The following is a 20,537-nucleotide window of genomic DNA, read 5'->3' as shown; positions in this document are numbered from 1 at the left end:
ATGCCCTCTATGTATCCTGTTTTTTAAAAAGCCTTATTTCTTAAAGGTGCTAAATAAATAATGATGTTATTATTTTTATAGAGGCCGAATTCCAAAATAACTGAACCTGGTTTTCCTAATATTCAGTGCCATCAGAAACAAGACTAGAGTCTGGTGCTGCTAGTGAAGCACCAGCAAAACCTCTCAGTTCTCTTGTCTTTCCCCTCACCAGCTCTTCCTCACTCTCTGAGTGGATGTGTGTGGGTACTGGTGCAGCATATGAACCCCACTGTGGATCAATCCAACTGTACTTAAGAGGAAGGGGGAGTTAGGATCCCCCCTCTCTGTAATGAGGTCTAACAGGGCACCAGGGAGGAGGAATGGCTTCATCCTGTCTTTTCATTTCTGGTTTTGTGACTGACAACCCCTTACACTCCCATCTCTTGCTCTCTCTCTCTCTCTCTCTCTCTCTCTCTCTCTCTCTTTCGTCATGTGAATGCTGATGGAGGGATGTGAAGGGGGGGGGGGGGGGGTGATTCGGTCTCTGTGGGCTTGTCTCACATCTTTGCTAAGCCTACATGTTGGAAGGGGGGGTATTGATTAAGGCGGGAGCGAGGTGTGATGAAGCCATGGGAGTGAATGGATGGAAGCAGCTTTGATATTCTAGCGCACAATGGGGAGGGTCAGGACACCATGGCCCTTCAGTGTGACACATTTTATCACTATCACACCAGAGACGCAATTACACTCACAATGACTGCTCTGCATTCATCAGCAGCCTGGTTCGATGGCTGGCTTTATACATAGACTTTATAAAAAATGGACGTAGTGTCCACCCATGTGTTCCTGAAGCGCTGTTTTGAAGCCAATCGTCCACGGGTCCCATATTGGAAATGCTGAACTCGATCTAACTTAGTCAGAGCTAGTGTGAGGTAAAGAGGCGGCCTTTAGACTTTTCGCTTACAGCTACAGGGTGCCCGCCTGTCAATGAAGTCAGCTATGCCCTTATTTAGGCAAAACTCATAAGTGTAATCTCTTCAAAAATATAGAGTGATAAAAAATTCACCCACGTACAGTGTGAGAAATTAGCTATTCAGATATTAACTGCTTTCTGAACCAGGCTGTAAACATGTTTGTCATAGCTGCAAAGATCGTCTCTGAAGCTAGCCTCAAGCAGACACTTGATGAACTGCAGTTTTTAGTACTTCTGTATGGGCTTCATATTTTAAGATGGTGATAGTGAGGAATTTTACAACTATGTGAAGGGAAATTTGCATGAACGATCAGGATTAAATGTTGATCAGTGCCATGGAGCCTGTCTTCATTTCCTCATCTGTTGATCTTGCTCAATAATTAAAATAAACACCACATGTCCCTGAGTAATAACATGATATTAATGATCATTAGAAAATTAATAACAGCAGAGTTTAATCAGAGCGTGTGTGTGTCTGAGCCCGGCCGTGAGTCAGGTGTGAACGTTTCCTTTCATTAATAATGAGCTCTCTGTCGCAGATCCGCTCAGATGAGCACAGAGACTTATTATGACAAAGTCTCATTCACTGTGAACACTGTGCGTGTGTGTGAGAGACAGCCTGTGTTTTACATTATCACTGTGATTATTAATGCATTCGCACAGTCTCAGCTAAATAAGTGAAAATCCATCTCTCCGCTGCTTCGCTTCATTAACTCTCACTTGCGGAAAACACGTTAGCCCATTCCAGTGGCACTATTTGTGTGTGTGCGTGTGTGTGTGTGAGTGTGTGTGAATGCCTAAATGTGTTACCTGAGGGCTTGTCCTGGTTGCAGTTCAGTAGAGTCGGGTTCGCTCTGTGCCGCAGGAGCTGGCTAACGATGCTTGTCTGTAAGAGATGGAAGAAACACCCACATCCATTTTCATTAGATCACAGAGAAAGACTCAAACATTTCCAGGGCACTATTAACTGAATCTTCTTTTAAAACCATCAGCACATGAATAAAAAAGCACTTAAGTGCAGATTTTCATGTGTTCCTCATTTTAAAAGTCACTGCATTGCTACAGCATGGATGTAGATATGTAAATGTGGGGTGGACTGTGACACAGGCCTCGACTTTGAGCTCCAGACAGATGATACATGCAGTGTGTATCGCACATGACAAGTGTCGCCCCCAATTGAGGAGATCCCTTAATAATATCGTCCATCACATGTCACAGCAGAGAACAATCATAGTGGTCTGCCTTGATTTCTAAACACAGTGACATGTGATGGCTGTCACCTCTGTCCTCTTGTGTTCTCTCTGGGTTTTTTTTATGGTAGACTGAACTCACACAGACTGAATTCTGACCTCCTTCTCATTATCCCTCCTCTCCTGTAGTTTTTTGCATTCCCTCCTTTCACCAACTTCACTCTGCCTTCAAATGCAAGTCCTGTGTTCACTCTCTAAAAGCTGACTTCTGATTGGAACACATAATTACTTACTGCAGTATGACACAACGTATTGATAGCAGACAAGGATCTTCCTCATCATTTTCTGGTTGTGTACAGAAGATGACGTGACCCAGAAAAACACCTCAGCATATCTGTCGATCTAACCCGAGTGTTTCAAATTGAGATGCGTGTGGCTGATATTCTAACAGCAGAAACTTCTCCGACAGAGCGCTGTCGAGGAAAACGCTGTATGATAATAATGAGTCTTATACATCAGCTCATACTGTGGGCTTCACAGTGATACATCCAAACATGTTATATTGAGCTTTGAGCTGTCAATCACTACCAAGGAAATCCTGACATTATGGCAGATTTACATTGTAGACGCACGTCATAGGCACATCAATATGAATTTCACTGCTTTCTGCAGATAACTTGTCATGGTTTGGACTCTTGTGTTTGTTTATTTTTTAGTAGGAGTACGGCTTCCTAAGTTGGTATTTTGGTTCAGAGTTATCTGTGGGGAAGTTTTGTGCATGGTCTGCTGCATACTGAGACATTTTTACAGATCAGTACGACATCCAGGTAGTTTCGGTATCAGCAGATTTTACTCTTGTTCACATTCTGCATACTACATACTGAATTTTGGCAAAATCAGTACATACTGCTAGTATAGTAGGCGGTTTCAAAAACAGCCTTTGTCTTCACATTGCCCTCCACTCGACCCTCACCGCCCTCACCATCACCCTACAACTCACCACCGTTTGAAATAACTCATAACCGGTACATATAATAAACTGAAGAAGTAACCACACAGTTCTGCATGACATAAGTTACCAGCTCTATAAACCAACAACTAACATATTTTTGTATTTTTATTTATTCTAAAACAATCTCTTCATTATAAGCTACATCAAAATAATACAGAGAAACTAAACTGATTTACAAGCTGGAATATTTTATCCATCATGGGGGGAACATCTCAGCTCTGTGAAAACAGCTATGTGCTGTCATCTGTGTCTCTAGAGCAGGGGTTCCCAAAGTGTGGTTCGGGACCCCCTGGAGGGTCGTGAGACACAAATGGGGGGTCGTGAGATGTCTTCCAGAATCTTCTTTTTTTAAGTTATAGTACATTTTACCAATTATAGTAAAAAATAGCGAGTAAAAAATAGTAGCTAAACATTAAATAAAACCTTGAAAACATAAAGTGTAATGAGTTTTCTGCCTTTCTTTTTGTCAGATGACTCCTAAGTTTAGGGTTAGTGAACAGTTAATCATCAAAAGCATCAGTAGCAGTAGGTTAATTCATAACGGCACAGGAAACACAGCCACATGCTCATATAGGTAGGCTAATTTTCTGCTGACCAGCTAAATTAAGCCGCATTAAATCAAATCTTTGGCACCAATATTTTGGGGGTCATGGGCCGAAAAGTTTGGAAACCCCTGCTCTAGAGGACGGCAGGGTTTATCAAATGACACGTGATGCTTCATTAGAATTAAAGGACGCTGACTTTCTACTTTATTACCATACAAGGGATTAAAAGTGAGGCTATTTCAGCCTCCTTTTTTAACTTTCCCTTTCTGTAATATCATTCCTGCGGAAGTAATTCAATGAAATCAATAACGCACAGAGTGTCTTTATTTGCAGTACAAAACAGCTCCAGCTATGAAAACTTCTCCCTACAAGCAGAGTAATAAATCATGTTCTGCAGTATGGACGAGGGTGATTCAGCACATTCAGCAGTCTGGCTCTGACCCTCGTCAACAGCTGTTGGGCTATGAGTCTACAGTGTCCCTACTGCACACAGGGCCTGTCAGCTGCACTCACACCCTATAAATACTGACAGGACGTCAGTGGCACCACAAGATTTGAACTCTTTAATGGGTCACAGTTGACGGGGGGACCATGAAAAGGTCATGAGTGAATGGGGATCAGAGAGTACAAAGCAACCCCATGGCCAATGCACATTTAAAGAACAGTTTTTATTAAAGGCCCATTAATAAAATACACTTTTAATCATTTTTGACAAACCTTACAATCAAACTAAAGAAGATAAATCTTTCCTCGCTTAGTTTAACACAAACCTTCATTCAAACTGAATTAAAGTAGCCAGACTCAGTGAGATTGCTGTTTAACATCACGTCATTTTGGTTTGAAGGATCCAATAAAAAAGCATTTCAAAATCTTCCCTCTAGAGAACCCACGTTTAAAAAGCTTTGACTCAAACTGAGGAGCAAAGAGCCAGGGTCTAACTTATCACAATGCTGAGAGAGCCAGGCTTAATTAGCTGAAGTAATAGGGTCGTACATCTTCTTAAAGGGTCAGTCTGGTTTGAATGCCACACTGCAGAAGGGGTCTCTGGGTTTAATGTAGCAGCTTGTGTTACAGTTCCGGACAAGCGTTTCCAGGCAACACAGTTTGCTTCTGCCTTCTGTCAGAAAAAAAAACCCTGCTTATTAGAGGGACTAGTGGTTTTCTTAGCTGGACACACACACAAACACACACAAACACACACTCCTCCTCAACATTTAATGTCCTGCATCACTGACATGCCACTGTCAGATCAGCTTTAAGGCAATGCTGACAGTAAGTGAGTGCTCCTCCGGCTCACACAGTAGTTGGTATGCATGAGGCGGAGCAGGGGCAGCAGTTGTGTGCTGATAGCTGAGCTGATTTAGCACAGCGAGGGAAACCTAATCGATGCTCCAATCCTCCAGACTGCCATTCTTAAGTCCGATGCACTTAGATACTACACACAAACACATACAGAGTAATTGTCTCGGCAGAAAGTCTGGAAAACAAAGACACCAGGAGGTTATTATTCTATTTAGGAGATGTTGGAAGAGAGGTCATGAGAGGATTGTGAAAGAGGAAAGACATAAAGGAAAGGTGGCAGACGTATGAATGAAACAAAGGCATTCCTTGAGGGTAGACGAACCTGTCGAGTGTGACTCAAAATACCAAATGAAAATATCCCCTGTCAGCAGCCAAGCACACGGCCCAGAAATGTAATTAAATATATAGTTGGGTCAGCAAGATCTGGACGTTATCATTTCCTTTTCCTTCATACTTGGACTCCACCCAAACCACCATTTCCCATCGCTTACCTCCTCCGTCCCATCTGGAAATCAATCTCCTCTCCTCTAAGAGAGACCATTAAATTGCTCATTTAAAATTCTCTAACAAATGCATATACAGTGCGGCTCCGTACCAACAGTTTCACTGTCTGATCAAATTGGCTCAAAAAGGGAGCTGTTCATTAGAGTGTGCAGGATACTGCAGGCAGTCATCAATAATTTCCTCATTATGGCGTTAATGACTCCATCATGTCGGATCCATGCAGCAAGATGAGATTAATTCAGGAAACTGGGAGATACCTGTCCATATTTAGCCGCCAGGTGGAGAGGGGTCCAGAAGTTGTTGTCAGCAGGATGAGGGTCGGCCCCGCTGTCCATTAACACGGACACCACCTCTCTGTAACCGCTGGCACAGGCTATGTGGAGCTGCAGAGAGAAAACAAAAGAAGGAGTTATTAAAGCAAAATAAGTAAACAAGAAGAAAGTGATACAGAGGGAAAAGAGAGGTACAGAGAGGTCAGCCAATATACACACACATGTGACCGTACATACCAGGGTGACCCCTTCATCATTGGGCTGGTTGAGGCTTCCCCCTGTGGTTACAAGCTGTCTGACATCAGACAGCATTGTGTTGGATCTCTGCATCTTCATGGTGTGCATGGAGGACACGTCCACACCTAAATAGAACACAAACAGCAATGAGATGGGGCACTGGTTGGCCTAGCTGTTTAAGCAGGCGCCCCATATACAGAGGCTATAGTCCTCATTGCAGTGGTCGCTAGTTTCACTCCCGGCAACAACTCTTTGCTCCATGTCTTCCCCAACCTCTTTACTTCCCATGATTCCTGCCAGGATTCAGAATGCATTTTAAAGCAATTTTGCAGTTCTCATCCTTAAAGGAGTAGTTCAACTTTTTTGGGAAATACCCTCATTTGACTCATTGTCCAAAAAAAACTAGACTCTGATTGGACAAAACCTCTGTACAACAGTGATTGATTCTCAACAGCAAAAGTGATGCCTGGGACAACATTATATCAAATCAATTCGTGAAAGAAAGAGTCCAGCACATTCAACCTGTTGACACTGTGGCAAAACACGTTAACGTTTCCGTTAGTCTAAATTCTTAAACATTGTGACATTTGACTCATCTCTGTTTTAAGGTGTCAAGTGCAAAGAAGTGAGAAGGAGAGCTGAATGAGGACAGAAATGTCAACATTAACATTCCTGTAGAAGTCCTGTTCACCTTGCCTATTGTTACCTTTAGAACAAATGTTCAGTTGAATGTGAATTGCAACAGAGGCGTTATAAATAGTTGGTAAATTGATACAATCATCTTGAAAGCAACACTTTGTGCCAACTTTTTTATAGCTGTTAGTTGGGTAATAATGGAGACAATGTATGATGAGCGGGTGGTTATGCGAACCAGAATCCAAATAACCATCTACTCATAATACATTCTGCTTTATGTATCTCATTCTAATAATCTGTACAATAACAATGGAGTAAGATAAGATTAAGTTGCATTTTTAAAGGCTGATAATTGGTGCACTATAATACAAATATTTCCCAATCTATTCATTAACAACAAAAACAAACTCATACGCACCACAAACACTGCCACCAAAATCATCCGCCTCCCCACACCCAACCTGTCTGACCTCAACAACAGAGCCATCATACGCAGAGCACGCACTATAACACTGGACCCCCAACACCCCCTCTACTCGGTCTTCACACTACTCCCCTCCGGTCGCAGATACAGATCCCCTTACTGTAGGCGAGCCCGGTTTGGCAGAAGCTTCGTCCCATCGGCCATAGCACTGCTAAACAGAATGCCACTGTAATGTGTCCGGTGTGTTTATATGTGTCCGGTGTGCATATATGTGTCCAGTGTGTTCATATGTGTTCGGTGTGTTTTATATGTGCCCAGTGTGTGCATATGTGTCTGGTGTGTATATTTGTGGGATGCGGGGCACCATTGCTGTGAGGCTGGGTGGATGTTTATGGTTATTGTGTTCATACATGTATTCCTGTACAGACGGTGGCAACAAATCTCCTTATTAAGGACAAATAAAGATCTATCTATCTATTAACGTGCATTAATTACTTCATCTCAGTTCATCCTTCATCCTCTCTTCTTACATGTGCAATGCGTCTGTCTACCCATCTTCCCAGTTCTGTTCTGTACATTGTTTTGGAAGTATTTATACATTTACTTATTTAGTTGTGTATATATGATGTAAGATATGCTTATTTTTACTTCTTTAATTTGAATTCCTAATAACTTTTTAAAAATTGCTATTTTATATGCTCTTGTTTGCTTTATACTGTTTTGCACTGTCTACTTTGCTGCTGTCACACTTACATTTCCCCGTTGTGGGACTAATAAAGGATGTCTTATCTTATCTTATCTTATCTTATCTAACATCCAGGTGCGATGACAACCTGGTTCCACTTTTCTTATCCAACTCTCTGCATGAAGGTAAAATTGTCTCTGCACCAAATGTAAAATTATTCCTTTTAACTCATACCTGAGATTCACCTCTTTTGAACTTAAGGTGAAGTTTAATATGGAGCCACGTGTCATAATCAAATGTTAAAATATGGTATTTAGAATCCCCCTGCTGTTGCAGAACTGTAGATGTCAACCAAAGCTTTTTTGAGTTCAGCATGTTTCTAACTGATGGTAATTTGCAGTGTCAGTGCTGAATGACAGCAGAACTACTGTCCTCCCTCTGGCAGACAAAAGTGATGGGGATAAGATATCAATTAAATGGAGACTCATACAATACTCATTCAGAGCTCCAGACCCTGACCTGAATGATTCAGGACCCCTGTAGCTTTCTTCAGAACCAAAGAAGAGAAGCAGAGGTCAACCAGGACGTCTATTCCAACTTACAAAGATCAGTGCACTGTACAATAATCACATGCACACATTGACCTGACTTTGGTGGCTGTAATAGCACGAATTGATTATCAATTAATCTATAGCCCACAAGGATAAGCTCTAGGCCACAGAACTAATGAGACTCTTCCAGGTAGACTGGTTGGATTAGCTGATCAATAAAGTTTGTCTATGCAGTCTATATTCACCCCCACAGGGTGTGTTTCCTTTATGAGACATGCTCCAAGGAACAATGCAGCCACAGAAGAAGAAGAGTTCTTATTCTGCACAGAGACGAGGAATCTCGTGTCACATCAAATAGGAGCGACTCAGCGATGAAGAAAAACTGAATTTTGTATTTCTCCCCGATGTAGAGCCACATGGACGGTCTGTCGTTTTCCCACAACCACACCGACTTCATGGGGAAAAGAGTGCATGCCGCCAAGTTGCTATAGCAACAGAGGCAGAGTGAGCCTGTGCAAGTATGAGTGTGTTGCATGGAGGCAAAGCCCAGAGTGATGGGGGTGGGGGTGGGGGGTGGGTATCTGGGGAGCTGAAGGTAGGCAGGAGGGAAGAGATCACCACGGGGGCTGGGAGACAGACGCAGAGAGAAGTCTGGAAAAATTCAGTGGCTGGAAAGTTAGATAGTGAGCCTGTGTGTGTGTGTGTGTGTGTGTGTGTGTGTGTGTGTGTGTGTGTGTGTGTGTGTGTGTGTGTGTGTGTGTGTGTGTGTGTGTGTGTGTGTGCAGGGTGGTCTGAGCTTTGATGAGTTAGCTGAAGCAGTGAGTAGCATGAATTTGTCATGTGATCCCATGGCCGATGGCAGACGGATAAGGGAAGACCCTCCATCATTGTCTCAGTCTGTTCCTGTCTCGATTTGTCAGATTTGACTCCCACACTTCTTTCTCTCTGTGACTCTCTGTATTCTCACACTTGCCCCCCCCCTCCTCCCTCTGTCACTTTACGTCCGTGCCTCTACCGTTTCCAACTCTGCGCGCCTCCAACTCTCCAGTACCATTATCTCAGTTATTTCCAGCTCCTGCGTTGACCTTCTCCTTTCACTGTGGGAGAGAGAAGTAACCCAATCGAAATCCACCGTCATTAGGCCTGTGGGTGTATTTCACCTTCACATCCACACAGACACAGAACTGTTTCACCGTGGGCAAGATATATTAAGCATTCACACTCTCCAATACTTCCTCAATGAAGGAAACTGAAAAATCACTTTTTTTTATAGTTACTTTCCTTCTCCCTAAAAAGAGCTGCGATGACTTGAAAGAAAACAAATCATGTTCTAAATGCTGACGACTTATCCTTAAGCAGCAACCTACGGCCACAAGAGTCGAAGCAATGCAGATGTGTTAAAAACTGCAGTTCCTGGCCTGGATTTAGCCTAACGGTTAAATTGCGCACCTGCATAGCGGGAGGCCCGGGTTCGATTCTAGCCTTTGGCCCCTGTCCCGCTGGGATGGAATTCATAAATAAACTGGACACTGGACACAGAAGACTCAGGAGACTCTGACGGCTTACGTTGAAATAGTTTATGTAGAACCGGATCAAGGAGAAATAACATAACAGTACACAGGCATGGGAGTGCAGTGCAATGCCAAGTCAGTTCTGCCTGACAAATTATCAGGCATGTACCTCGACGACACTACAGTTAGATACCCATATTTGGACAATAGGAAACAAAACAATTGGGAAGAAGAGCGGTGCTCTAGTCTGGAGAAAGTAAGTTGGTCACAACATACAGATAAAGACAGGAACAGGGGGAAAGACCTTAACTACTACACTGACCCTGTCTTGCCTATTACCCAGCAGCCTCTGCTGCCACTGGAAGGAAGTTACTCTGCCCCTGACACTTGGACTGGAAAAATGCAAGAGTTAAACATACTTACATACATATATATAAGACTATGAAAATTCCACGACACCCGCACGTCGTTCCCCCTCTTTCGCCCAGTTTCCTGCTCTATCCTCTGTCCTCTCCTGTCTGAATATATATATATATATATATATATATATATATATATATATATATATATATATATATATATATATATATATATATATATTAAAAAAACTGCAGTTCCTCCACTTGAGTGTCCACTTGAGGCTGGCTCCGGAAGAACCAGAAAAAACATACACACCAATTCAAAAGAGCTGATCTTTACAGCAGAAATAAACACGTTTTCAGCCTGGTACAAAAAACGATTTTCATCTCAACCACTCATTTCTCGATCGGCACACACTGTACGGGGGTGAATGTTTTCATAACACAGCAACGTAGAAGATATTAAGATTACGAGTTTTCCATTATGAGAGGCACAGCTGACTTGATCGACAGACGGGAACACTATAACTGTTAGTGAGGAGGCTCAAAGCCCGCCTCTTTACCTCACACTAGCTTGACAGAAGTTAGGTTGCGTTCAGCATTTCCAATATGGCTGCCGCCACCGATCGGCATCAAAACAGTGCTTTAGAAACAGATGGTTGACGTCACGGATACTACGTCCATTGATTATACAGTCTATATTTATCTCTCTACCTTTTTTCTTACAGTGCAGCGCAACATAAACAAAAGGTGGGTGGAGCATACCATTTTCCTCCAGGTGTTTCCGGAGGATGTAGCTGGTCTCGGTCCCCTCTGTGGCGTAGTCCAGAGGAATGTTCCCGTTCACGTCCTGCAGCAGAACATTCACCCCGGCCTTTGGGACACAAGTGAGAAGAAAGCAGAGGAGACACAAACAGAGTTTTTGAGCTCAGACTTGAATCAAAGATAAAGCGGGCACAATTATCTCGCCTTCCCAGAGGCCTCTTACCTGAGCGGAACCATGTTGACATTAACAGACAATACAGTGAATTAAAGAACTCATTAAAATAACCGCCTGGAGGGGGCGGGGCAGTGAGAGAGAGAGAGAAGGTGTTGGTTAGTGTTCATGTGTGTTTGTCCACATGACAAGATTAATGTGTGTTTGCCCAACAAGGACCCTGCCAGAGTAGTTTTCTATTATAGCATGAGATAACACAAGAGACCTTCCCTCGGGTTCCTTTAATGACTGTTACTCTGACTACAGCACAGTTGCTGGTCACAATATGGTTATGATTGATTGCGTCTCTTTAGAGGAACTCTGCAGCGCTCATTATTTGAAAAACACCCGCAATGCTTCACTGGTAGAGCAGAAATGTGTACAAGATACGCAAAATATACTCATGTGGTCTCCTGTTAGTTCCTTTTTTATCATCCTCTCCTCAGGGTTTGGTAGTTAAAGTAACATGCATCCTTTCAAGCAGGGCTTGTCAGCATGCAGTCATAAATCGCTTGCTGTTGTTTGACTAAACCGTAAAAGACAAGCCGCTGTAACGATCCTGTCTGGACCAGGTCTGATAACAGGGACAGGGGACTCTAAGTGAGCATCCTTATTGAATATTTACAGCTAATAGAATTCTAACGAGCCAGTTGCAGTGCGGTGAGGAGATTTATGACCTTGTCTTCAGGTTGACACAGAAGGGAAGAGGTGAGGAAGGCGAAGAATGGGCTGAAAATGAGAGGAGGGAGCCTGCTGACAGAACAACATAGGAGCTGTTAACCTCAGTGCTCCGGAAACCATAAGGACACTGAGTTAAAAACCCTTGTTGCAGACTCGCTTCTTTAAATTGATTATTAACCAGACCCTAGCTTTTTCTTTTTTTCAATTAAGAAGAAATGTTTTGGTGGATTTTCAGAGGAAGCATTTTTCATCTCAGCAGTTAGGGCGTGATAAAGGCAGCAGCACAATGCCGTCAATTCCGGTTATCAGAAGATCAGGTCTGCGGTTTCATTGTGCACCCATGTGTGCTGCCTTGTGGGAGCTGTTTAGCTAACATTTGAGGGTTAGTTAGGGGTTAACAAAGGGAATTAATTAACATTAACAGCAATCAGCCGCAGCCTCGTGACTATTCATGAGCAAACTGGAAACCTTATCGCGTAGTGGAGCCCACAGCTCAGAGAGCCAGAGATGAGATGATGAGTGTGGCAGAGAGGGAGCAGAATATAATGCCCACCCCTTCCACACACACAGAAACACACACACATACATACACACTCCATCCCTTCTTTACCTCCTAATCTCAAACACATTCTGCTCCATCTATACTCCTCAAGTTTGTGCTTTGACCCTTAATGGTGATTAACTTCCTCATAAACCTAACAGCTTGTCTCAGACTGCCTCTGTTAAAAATGTGAGTGTGTGTGTTATTCTGTGTGCGTATGTGCAGGTGTGTGCTGCATATTGGGAAGTGAAGAGGTGTGTGTGTGAACCCAGACAATTTACTTCAAGGTCCAGTGAAAGTCAATAGAGCTCTGGCTGGATGAAGTTATCAGCTGTGAGACAGATATCTGTGTGTCAGGAAGCCAATCTCATCACTGAGCAGCTTCTACGGCGGCTGGGGAGAGTAAAGCGGACACGGAGACTGAACATCATATACGTTCTTATATATGTATGTAAAATAGTCAAACATGACATTTCAAACCTGGGCAGACTGGTTGGTTGTCAGGTTTTAATTCTTTAAACAATCAAAAAACTGCTGACTAAATTACTTCACCTACAAAGTCTGAATTAATGCATTCATGTGGAAAACCTAGGCCCTATTTTTCTCAACAAAACTGGATAGTAAAACATTTCTATAATAGAAATAATCCATTCAGAGTTCCTGTTCTGACACAGCGCTCTGAATCCAACAGACACAGATTATGTCTGAGGAAGCATGATGTGTCGGCCATTGATACGCTCGCATTAATCATGTTTCTGAGCCCTTGTGATAACTGCTGACAGATATAAATGAGCCTGCGGTGGCTGGCTGGCTGGCGGCCGTGCAGGCTCCGAGGGGGTTAACAAGTTGACTCCTGACCCCGACACGCTACCCCCCTGTCACGATGCGATGAATCCGCCTCGGACGTCGTGGAGATGGAAATCTGCTCGTACTGCAACTGCTTGTGGTTCATGATGGCAGTTGTTACGAGGAGTGACTGCCAGGGAATCAATAACAAGCACTGAATATGCACCAGGAGTCGTCTCTCGGGCTGTTGAGGCGTGAGCTGGACTGTCACCGCTCAGGGGAAATCATGCAAAGGAAATAAGAAGGTACATATATTCTTCTGGAAATATATGTATGATATGAATCTATGGGAGTATTCAGAAGTATATTATTATAATGCACAATAAATTGCCATATTACTACTTACGCCCTCCCAGATCAACTGACAGGGGTTATTGGTTGTTCCCAGAGCCCGATTGAAGTCCAAGGGATTTTGGGCTTTTTCAGTCTTGGCTCCTAAACTTTGGAATGACCTACCAGCTGAAATCTGGCGTGCTGCTTCTGTCTGAATATTTTAATTGCTTCTTAAAACATTTTTTTTTAAAAGGTTTTCATAACTATGTAAACATTTTATTCTGCTCTTGATGTCTTGTTATGCATTCTAGTATTTTAGAGTTCCTTTATTTTGTTTTGTTTATATATTTTTTCTTTCTTTGTTTATTTTTTAGGTTATTATTATTATTATTATTATTATTTTTTTTTTTATTATGATATCAATTTTGATTCTGCTTCATTTCCATTGCTAACTTTTAGTATGAATGCTAACAAAGCCTTTCTTAATTCAATGTGTTTTATGATCGTTCAAAAACCGTTAAAAACATTCTTATTTTTTTTGAATGCATCCTAAAAAAAAAATGAAGTTTCAAACTTCACAAAGAACCAGATTAATCTTGTTTTTCAATCAAGCAAAGTCCTCATTATTCATAACTGATTGCATACAACATCTGTTCATTGAGATACGCCGTGCTGCGGTGATGCTAAACTGAAAACGACAGAGTCTGCTGAAAAAGCGGTAATGATGACTCTTTTTTCTAAATCACCATAAATCATTCCTTTCTGTTGTTTCACGCTCCCGTTGTGTAGAGAGAGACTGATGCTAGGATCAGAAAACGACAGAATGCATTGTCTACCATCATAAAAACTGAGAACTCTTCTTCACCAAAACGTACAACATTTGCTCTTATGAGCATCAAAGTCAACAAGCAGTCTGTAAAGCTTTATTTTTCAAACTGTGCCTTCAAAAAAAAAGAGATAAAATGTCTAGCTTTGAAGGTTTGGGATATCATTTAAGCAGATTATAAAGCGTAAGAAAGTGCAACAGTTGACGGGTGAACTTGTGTCATGTTTGGAGGAAGCAGAGCTACATTATCAGCAGAAAACTCAGCTGGTGATCAGTGGAGTTTGGGGGCAGCCGGGGGCCCCGCTGCTAATCGTTTCGACTTCAAAGCGCTCAAGAGTTCAGAAGTTTTCATCATTTACAAACACGGAAAGTGGGTCAACACGGCCACTGTAACCCTGTTGAGTATGGGGCTGTGTGATGAGGAATAACATTTTGGTACCGAATCTGTCTCCCAAGGATCACATGACATGCATTGCTACGTCTGTCTCTACACAAGTAAAGAGATTTTTCTTTAATTTTTACCTTTATTTTACCAGGTAGAAATGTTTGAGAACCAGTTCTCATTTACAAAAATGACCTGACCCAGAGGCGCCAACAGGAACAGATTCACACACATAGACATATAAACATATAAAATAGAACAAAAGTGAACAAGTAACAAGTAATGTGTGCAGGTGTAAAAAAGTATTTGTGTATATATAAGTATGCATGTAAGTAAAGTCCGAAGTGATCAGCTGGAGCAACAGTCAACTAAAATCTGTTGAAGATTTAACTTGAAGGTTGTGAGTGGAGTCAAAGTTGAGAGCTTGAGGGTGTTTTGTAAGTTATTCACCCGCTCCCGTGACCACATCACCCCCGTCCTCCAACATCTTCATTGGCTTCCCGTCCCCTACCTACCGCATACAGTTTAAAATCCTCCCCCTCACCCACAAAGCCCTCCACCACCAGGTCCCTTCCTATCTCACTGACCTCCTCCACCATCACACTCCTTCTTGTAACCTGCATTCCTCACATGCCAACCTCCTGTCTCCACCTCACAGAGCCAAGCACCGAACCTGGGGGGGACAGAGCCTTCTCTGTAGCCGCCCCAATCCTCTGGAACTCACTCCCCTCCCATATCAAAACTGCTCTGACCCTTCAGCTTTCAAATCTCTTGAAATCTCACCTTTTTAAGTTAGCTTTTAATTTGTGATTGTAATGTTGTTTTGTTTGATCTGTGTTCCTTGTTCCTTGCTTGTACTGATTTTAACAGTTATACAGTGTCTTTGAGTTTCTGAAAAGCGCTATATAAATAAAATGTATTATTATTATTATAATTATTCCAGTCATTAGCTGCTGCAACACGAAAGGAATTACGGCCGAAAACAGTAGAAGTACCGGGGATGATGAGCTTGATATGTTCATTGGACCTAGTGCGACTGGTATCTCATGCAGAATGTGGAAATGTTGGAAAAGAAAAGGATGAGCATTGATTTGAAGTTCATCGCTGGAAAAACATTCTGAAGACAGCTGGGCTTATTATTTTGTTCTTCAAGAGTCCTTGTTCCAACATGGCGTCAAAGAGGGAGACACTGAAGCAGAATTAGGCTTCGCAATTAAATCTAATCACTTCCCACATCTTTTCGGTCACTCTCCAGCCCAGAGTTTTACAAGGAGTGAAAGAGGAAGGCTTAATTGAGGCGGTGAAAGAAGAAAGATCTGATAGGCATCTTGTGGGCTGCGGCTCTGAATAGAAGGACAGCTAAGATGTAACACGTGGAGATCAAGAGCCTCTGCCGAGTCATCCTGATGGATTCATCAAGCCAAGTCTAATTATGTTCTGCTGAATGTAGCATCAATGAGAAATGAGTGTTTGGGTCTGTTTTTGTTCAGTAACCTCGCTGGTGTTATCATCCAGTATTACACTAACACTGGAATCATTCATACGCTAAAAGCATGCTTTCAGTTGCTAAGAGACAATCCACAATGCCTGTAAAGTACCAGTTTGCCCAGTATGGGTCTCAATGACAAACATTTACCGGAGCTGGAGCTAGAAATAGGTTTGGGAATTCATCTGGAAATAGGTTGGGAATGAGATCGTTTAGAAACAGCTTACTCCCTCCCCCTGCTGTTTGGAGGCAGCAGATAAGAGAATTAACATCACTGCCAACGCGGACACAGAGCCACAAAGCGCCCAGACTTCCACTCAGCACCCCTCCCACTCTGCTTTTCCCACAAGACAAGCCTGGTAACATCTCTGTCAGCAAAAATCTCCCCGCTTCTCTCTGAAGGAGCTGGAGACAGGAAATCAAGGACAGAGACGCAGAGGACGAGCGGGAGGAGGGGCGGGGGACGGAGAAAGAGACGGAGTAGGACACAATAGATTAGTACTTATTAAGTTATTAGCAGCACTGCTCCTCCCTGTGCCCATCAGCGATAAAACTGCCAGTCAAGCTCCTCCAGCGAGACCGCTACGAGGTCCACTTCTCATTAAAATGTAAACCTGTTATATTCAGAGGGGGGGAGATCGCCCACTTACAGCTCTGATAAGGCAGCGGTTTGAGAAAGGAGCAGAATGACTGGGTATTGGCAGGGGCTGTGCTGGAGGAGACGGGTGTCAGAATGGATGAATGGAAGAAAAGGGATATTACATCTGTATCAGAAATGTAGCTTGACTGAAGCCATTTTTAGACAAGGAGCGCCCGCGGCTCTTTTTTCAGAAATCCTCTGTTACAAGAAAAAAAAAAAAAAAGAAAAGTTCATCCCAACCTACAGAGAGAAAAGCAAATCATGCACCATTTTGGGAATAAAGACGTTTCAAGCCCTCCCACATTCCTTGGCAGGTCTCCTCGCAACTACAGGCGAACACACAAGCATGCACAGGGGTGTACTCTCATGTTAACAGAATTGTAAACAATCAAATAAAAACCGCACTTTGAGTCAAAGGTCATCCAGGCTGAATAAATGTTTGGATTTGCAGAGTTAGCTGGAAAAGTGATTCAGCTTTTTGATTCCTTAGATATATTCCTCCCTCTCTATCCCCTTCTCCTCCACCAGCGCTGTGTAAATATGACCTAATTTACCAGCAGCCAGTTCTGTCTTGGTGGTAAACGGGAGAATTTCAGTTACTGCCTCCAAGGGAACAGCATTAAATCTCTCACATGCTATTGCCTATCGTGGAAGCATAAGTCACTGCATAAATTGCATATGGCGTATCTATATCACACCCTGCTCCATGAATCTGTACCTTCAGGGAAATTAAATTGCATGCCAATACACAAGCACATGAACCAGCGGTTGTACAGTGAGGACAGGTTGACAGATCTACTCTGCACACTCTTTGCCTGGCATCTCTTCAAACGTATCGGTTCCTCTCTGGAGCGTCTCTTTCCTGCCCCGCAGACCCACAGTCAGCAATCACTCAGGACCCAATCAGCAGAACCAGGCTGAACTGGATTTCACCAAAGCTCCACACTGTAGTTAACCCTCTCTGGGTCTAATCAGTACATGCAGAGCGGGCCCAGCTGACTGAGTGACTGTGCTAGATGTGCATGCCCTCCCCTGCAGCTGGCCCTGCTCTCATTGCGGGCCCTAATCAGTACAACCACAGCTCTTGTCAAGGCAGAGCCGACAAGAGCCGGAAACATCCCCCACAGAACAGGCCCTCTCTTTGATATCATGCTAATGCACCATTTCTGTATATTCACATTTCCAGTGATTCAGCTGAGTTTGTGGGAGAAAGTCGTGTTGTAGAGACTTTGGTAATCCAAACCCTCTCATCACCACGAGACGCTTCGCTTAGTGAGAATATTCTGGCTGAATAAGCCACTGGTTCAAAGCTCATTCAAAATATGGAGTTTGGATGTCGACTTATGCCAAAACACTAATCTAATTTGTAGCTGACATGCTTGAAATTGCAATATAAACTTATAAGAACTATAGCCAAATTCTGTGCACGTCCTGTGTGTGTGTGTTTACCAGTAGCAGCAGCAGCACCATATCTGCATGGTCGCACACACACGCTACGTGCAGGGCTGTCCACAGATCTTCATCCTGCAGGTTAACATTCAGGCCGCGCTCAATCAGGAGTTCAGCTGCGAACACGTTGTCGTGGCGAGCACACTGCGAAACACAAGGACATTCTTCATTAAATGTTTGCAGAAACATATATTTCCTAAAGTATTGCGAGGGAATTGAGAACATTACACACATGACTGTGTTCAGTTATTAATGTGTGTGATAAAAGTGTTGTTCAGCATTCTAATAATTACAGTACACTGTTGTATTGTCACAGGGGAATCCTAGTATAGTGGCTGATGAGGGCAAAGGTGCTGCAAAAGGCCTGAAGTTTTCCATTTGCTTTATATACATTTGTTATGGCCACAGACTGTGTAAAACAGATGGACGACATGACAGCTCACTAGAAGCGATGCCAAAAGATGAAGTATCCCCTGCTGATTCGCTTCAGTACGGGCACAGTATGGGTCATACTGATTTGTGAAGAACTTTTATTGAAAAGGGATATACAAATAATAGTGTTACTATAATTATTGTTATTGTTTGTGTTAGTGTTTGTGTTGTTTATTGACAAGCTGGTACACTGCAAACCAAATTGCCCTCTGGGATTAATAAAGTTCTCTGAATCAGAATCTGAATCTGAATTGTTATTATTATTGTTATTGTTAATAAGCCCCGCCTCCTCCATGTAACCATATGCAACTTTGGGTCAAACTGTAAAATAAAAATATTTAACAAATAGGCTTCATTTTTCCAGTACATGGTAGTTCTTATCAGGCTTATATGTGATGGAGATTTCATTTTTTTCTTAAATATTAAGTTATTTTACTTTTCTAAGCTATTTGATACTGTTAAAACGGGCAAAACTCCATGATTGACAGCTCTGTTAACAAATATGATTCTTGAGGCGCTTCTTGCATCACTTAGAAGTGTAGAAGAGGTACTGCAAGTGGAAGTGTAATGAAAACAAGAACCATTGTCATCAAGTTAGTTAAGTTTTGTTACTTCCCTGTTTTGTATCTGTATTGTTCTGACCGTTTCATTGGTAGTCTTTCGCCTTGTGTTTTTGTATTCCCTGTCCATGTATTTTCATCCATGTTAATAAGTCTATAGTGTTTCCTGTTTTATTTTGTAGTTCTTGCTCCCTGTGTGTCTGGTCTAGCTTTACTTCCTGCTCGTGCGTTTCCCTTCCTTGTGATTGTGTGCTAATTAGTTGCACCTGTGTCTCGTTGTCTAACCTGTGTCTGATTGCCCCTGTTAGCATTTAGTGACCGATGGACTGACTGCCATGTGATCCAGGCTCTTACTGTAGAGACTGCTTAACCACACAATTTCAAATTTATAAATAGGCATAACCATAAATATATAAATAGGCTATATAACTACAGATATATAAATTATACTGTATACACAAGATAAATACATTAAGGCTGTTTTCTATATTAATACTTACAGGCAAACTTTTTTACCTGTAAATTTAATTACAACTTTCATGCTTCTTTTTTACTGTCACACTTTTTTTTATTTCCATGTTACGTGGTTCGTTTACCTTTCCGTGCGGGCTTCCCCTGGGAATCCCATGTTTCACGTCACAATGCTATGAACTATGGATAATTCCCTTACGCTAAGTCTGCAAAAATGCCCACTTACGGAAAGGGGACATTAAGGGTTCAAAAAGTCAGTGAGAGATCCCTCACACACCTGATGATTTGACAGTGGGACAGCCCTAAACCTTCAAGGACTTAGTGGGAACGCGCCTCAAAGTCAGTGAGTGCTTGAGGGTGGACATTGAGATTGGGCCAATGTGTTCCTTGCATCTCTCCAGTTCCAGTGTTGCTTGTGATTTACTTTTGTGCTACCCCTGTATTTGTTTTGTTTCTTAATTATTGTTTCAGTGTACAGTTTGTTCTTTTGTTAATAAATCTTCTTTCTGCATGTGGCTCCTACACCTTAGTTTGACTGCACATTATAGTAACAGGTTGCATTTGTTGGAGTGTTGAATGTGTTTTTAAATTTGTATCTCTCCATATTATTATTAACCTTATTCCCCTGATGTAAATATTTGGGCTGTTGCAGCTTCTTTGAACTCGTCAGCCACAGTTGTAACCTCTGTGCAGCTATTTGCAAACTGCTAATAGCATGCAGAACGATGATTTTAAATATAGTGTCTCATAAGATTGTCATAAACCTGTGTGTGTGTCACTGAGTGTTTGTCTGT

At 42.4% G+C, this 20,537-nt stretch overlaps 1 protein-coding gene across 6 annotated transcripts in view; it reads right to left on the bottom strand.

Moving 5' to 3' along the window:
• Positions 1-20,537, bottom strand: part of myo16 (myosin XVI) — a 149,958-nt gene that overhangs the window by 70,670 nt on the left and 58,751 nt on the right. For all 6 annotated transcript variants that reach the window (XM_034693375.1, XM_034693379.1, XM_034693376.1 and 3 more), the window contains exons 4-8: positions 18,281-18,424; positions 10,946-11,054; positions 6,015-6,139; positions 5,763-5,888; positions 1,763-1,838 (exon numbers count right to left, since the gene is read on the bottom strand). In XM_034693375.1, coding sequence (XP_034549266.1) covers positions 1,763-1,838; positions 5,763-5,888; positions 6,015-6,139; positions 10,946-11,054; positions 18,281-18,424 — 580 coding nt within the window. The remainder of the gene's footprint in view (positions 1-1,762; positions 1,839-5,762; positions 5,889-6,014; positions 6,140-10,945; positions 11,055-18,280; positions 18,425-20,537) is intronic.

This window comes from Notolabrus celidotus, chromosome 10, assembly GCF_009762535.1.
Source record: "Notolabrus celidotus isolate fNotCel1 chromosome 10, fNotCel1.pri, whole genome shotgun sequence".
Classification (NCBI taxonomy): Eukaryota; Metazoa; Chordata; class Actinopteri; order Labriformes; family Labridae; genus Notolabrus; species Notolabrus celidotus.
Note: the sequence above shows the minus strand (reverse complement) of the source record. Positions and strands in the feature narration are given on the sequence as shown.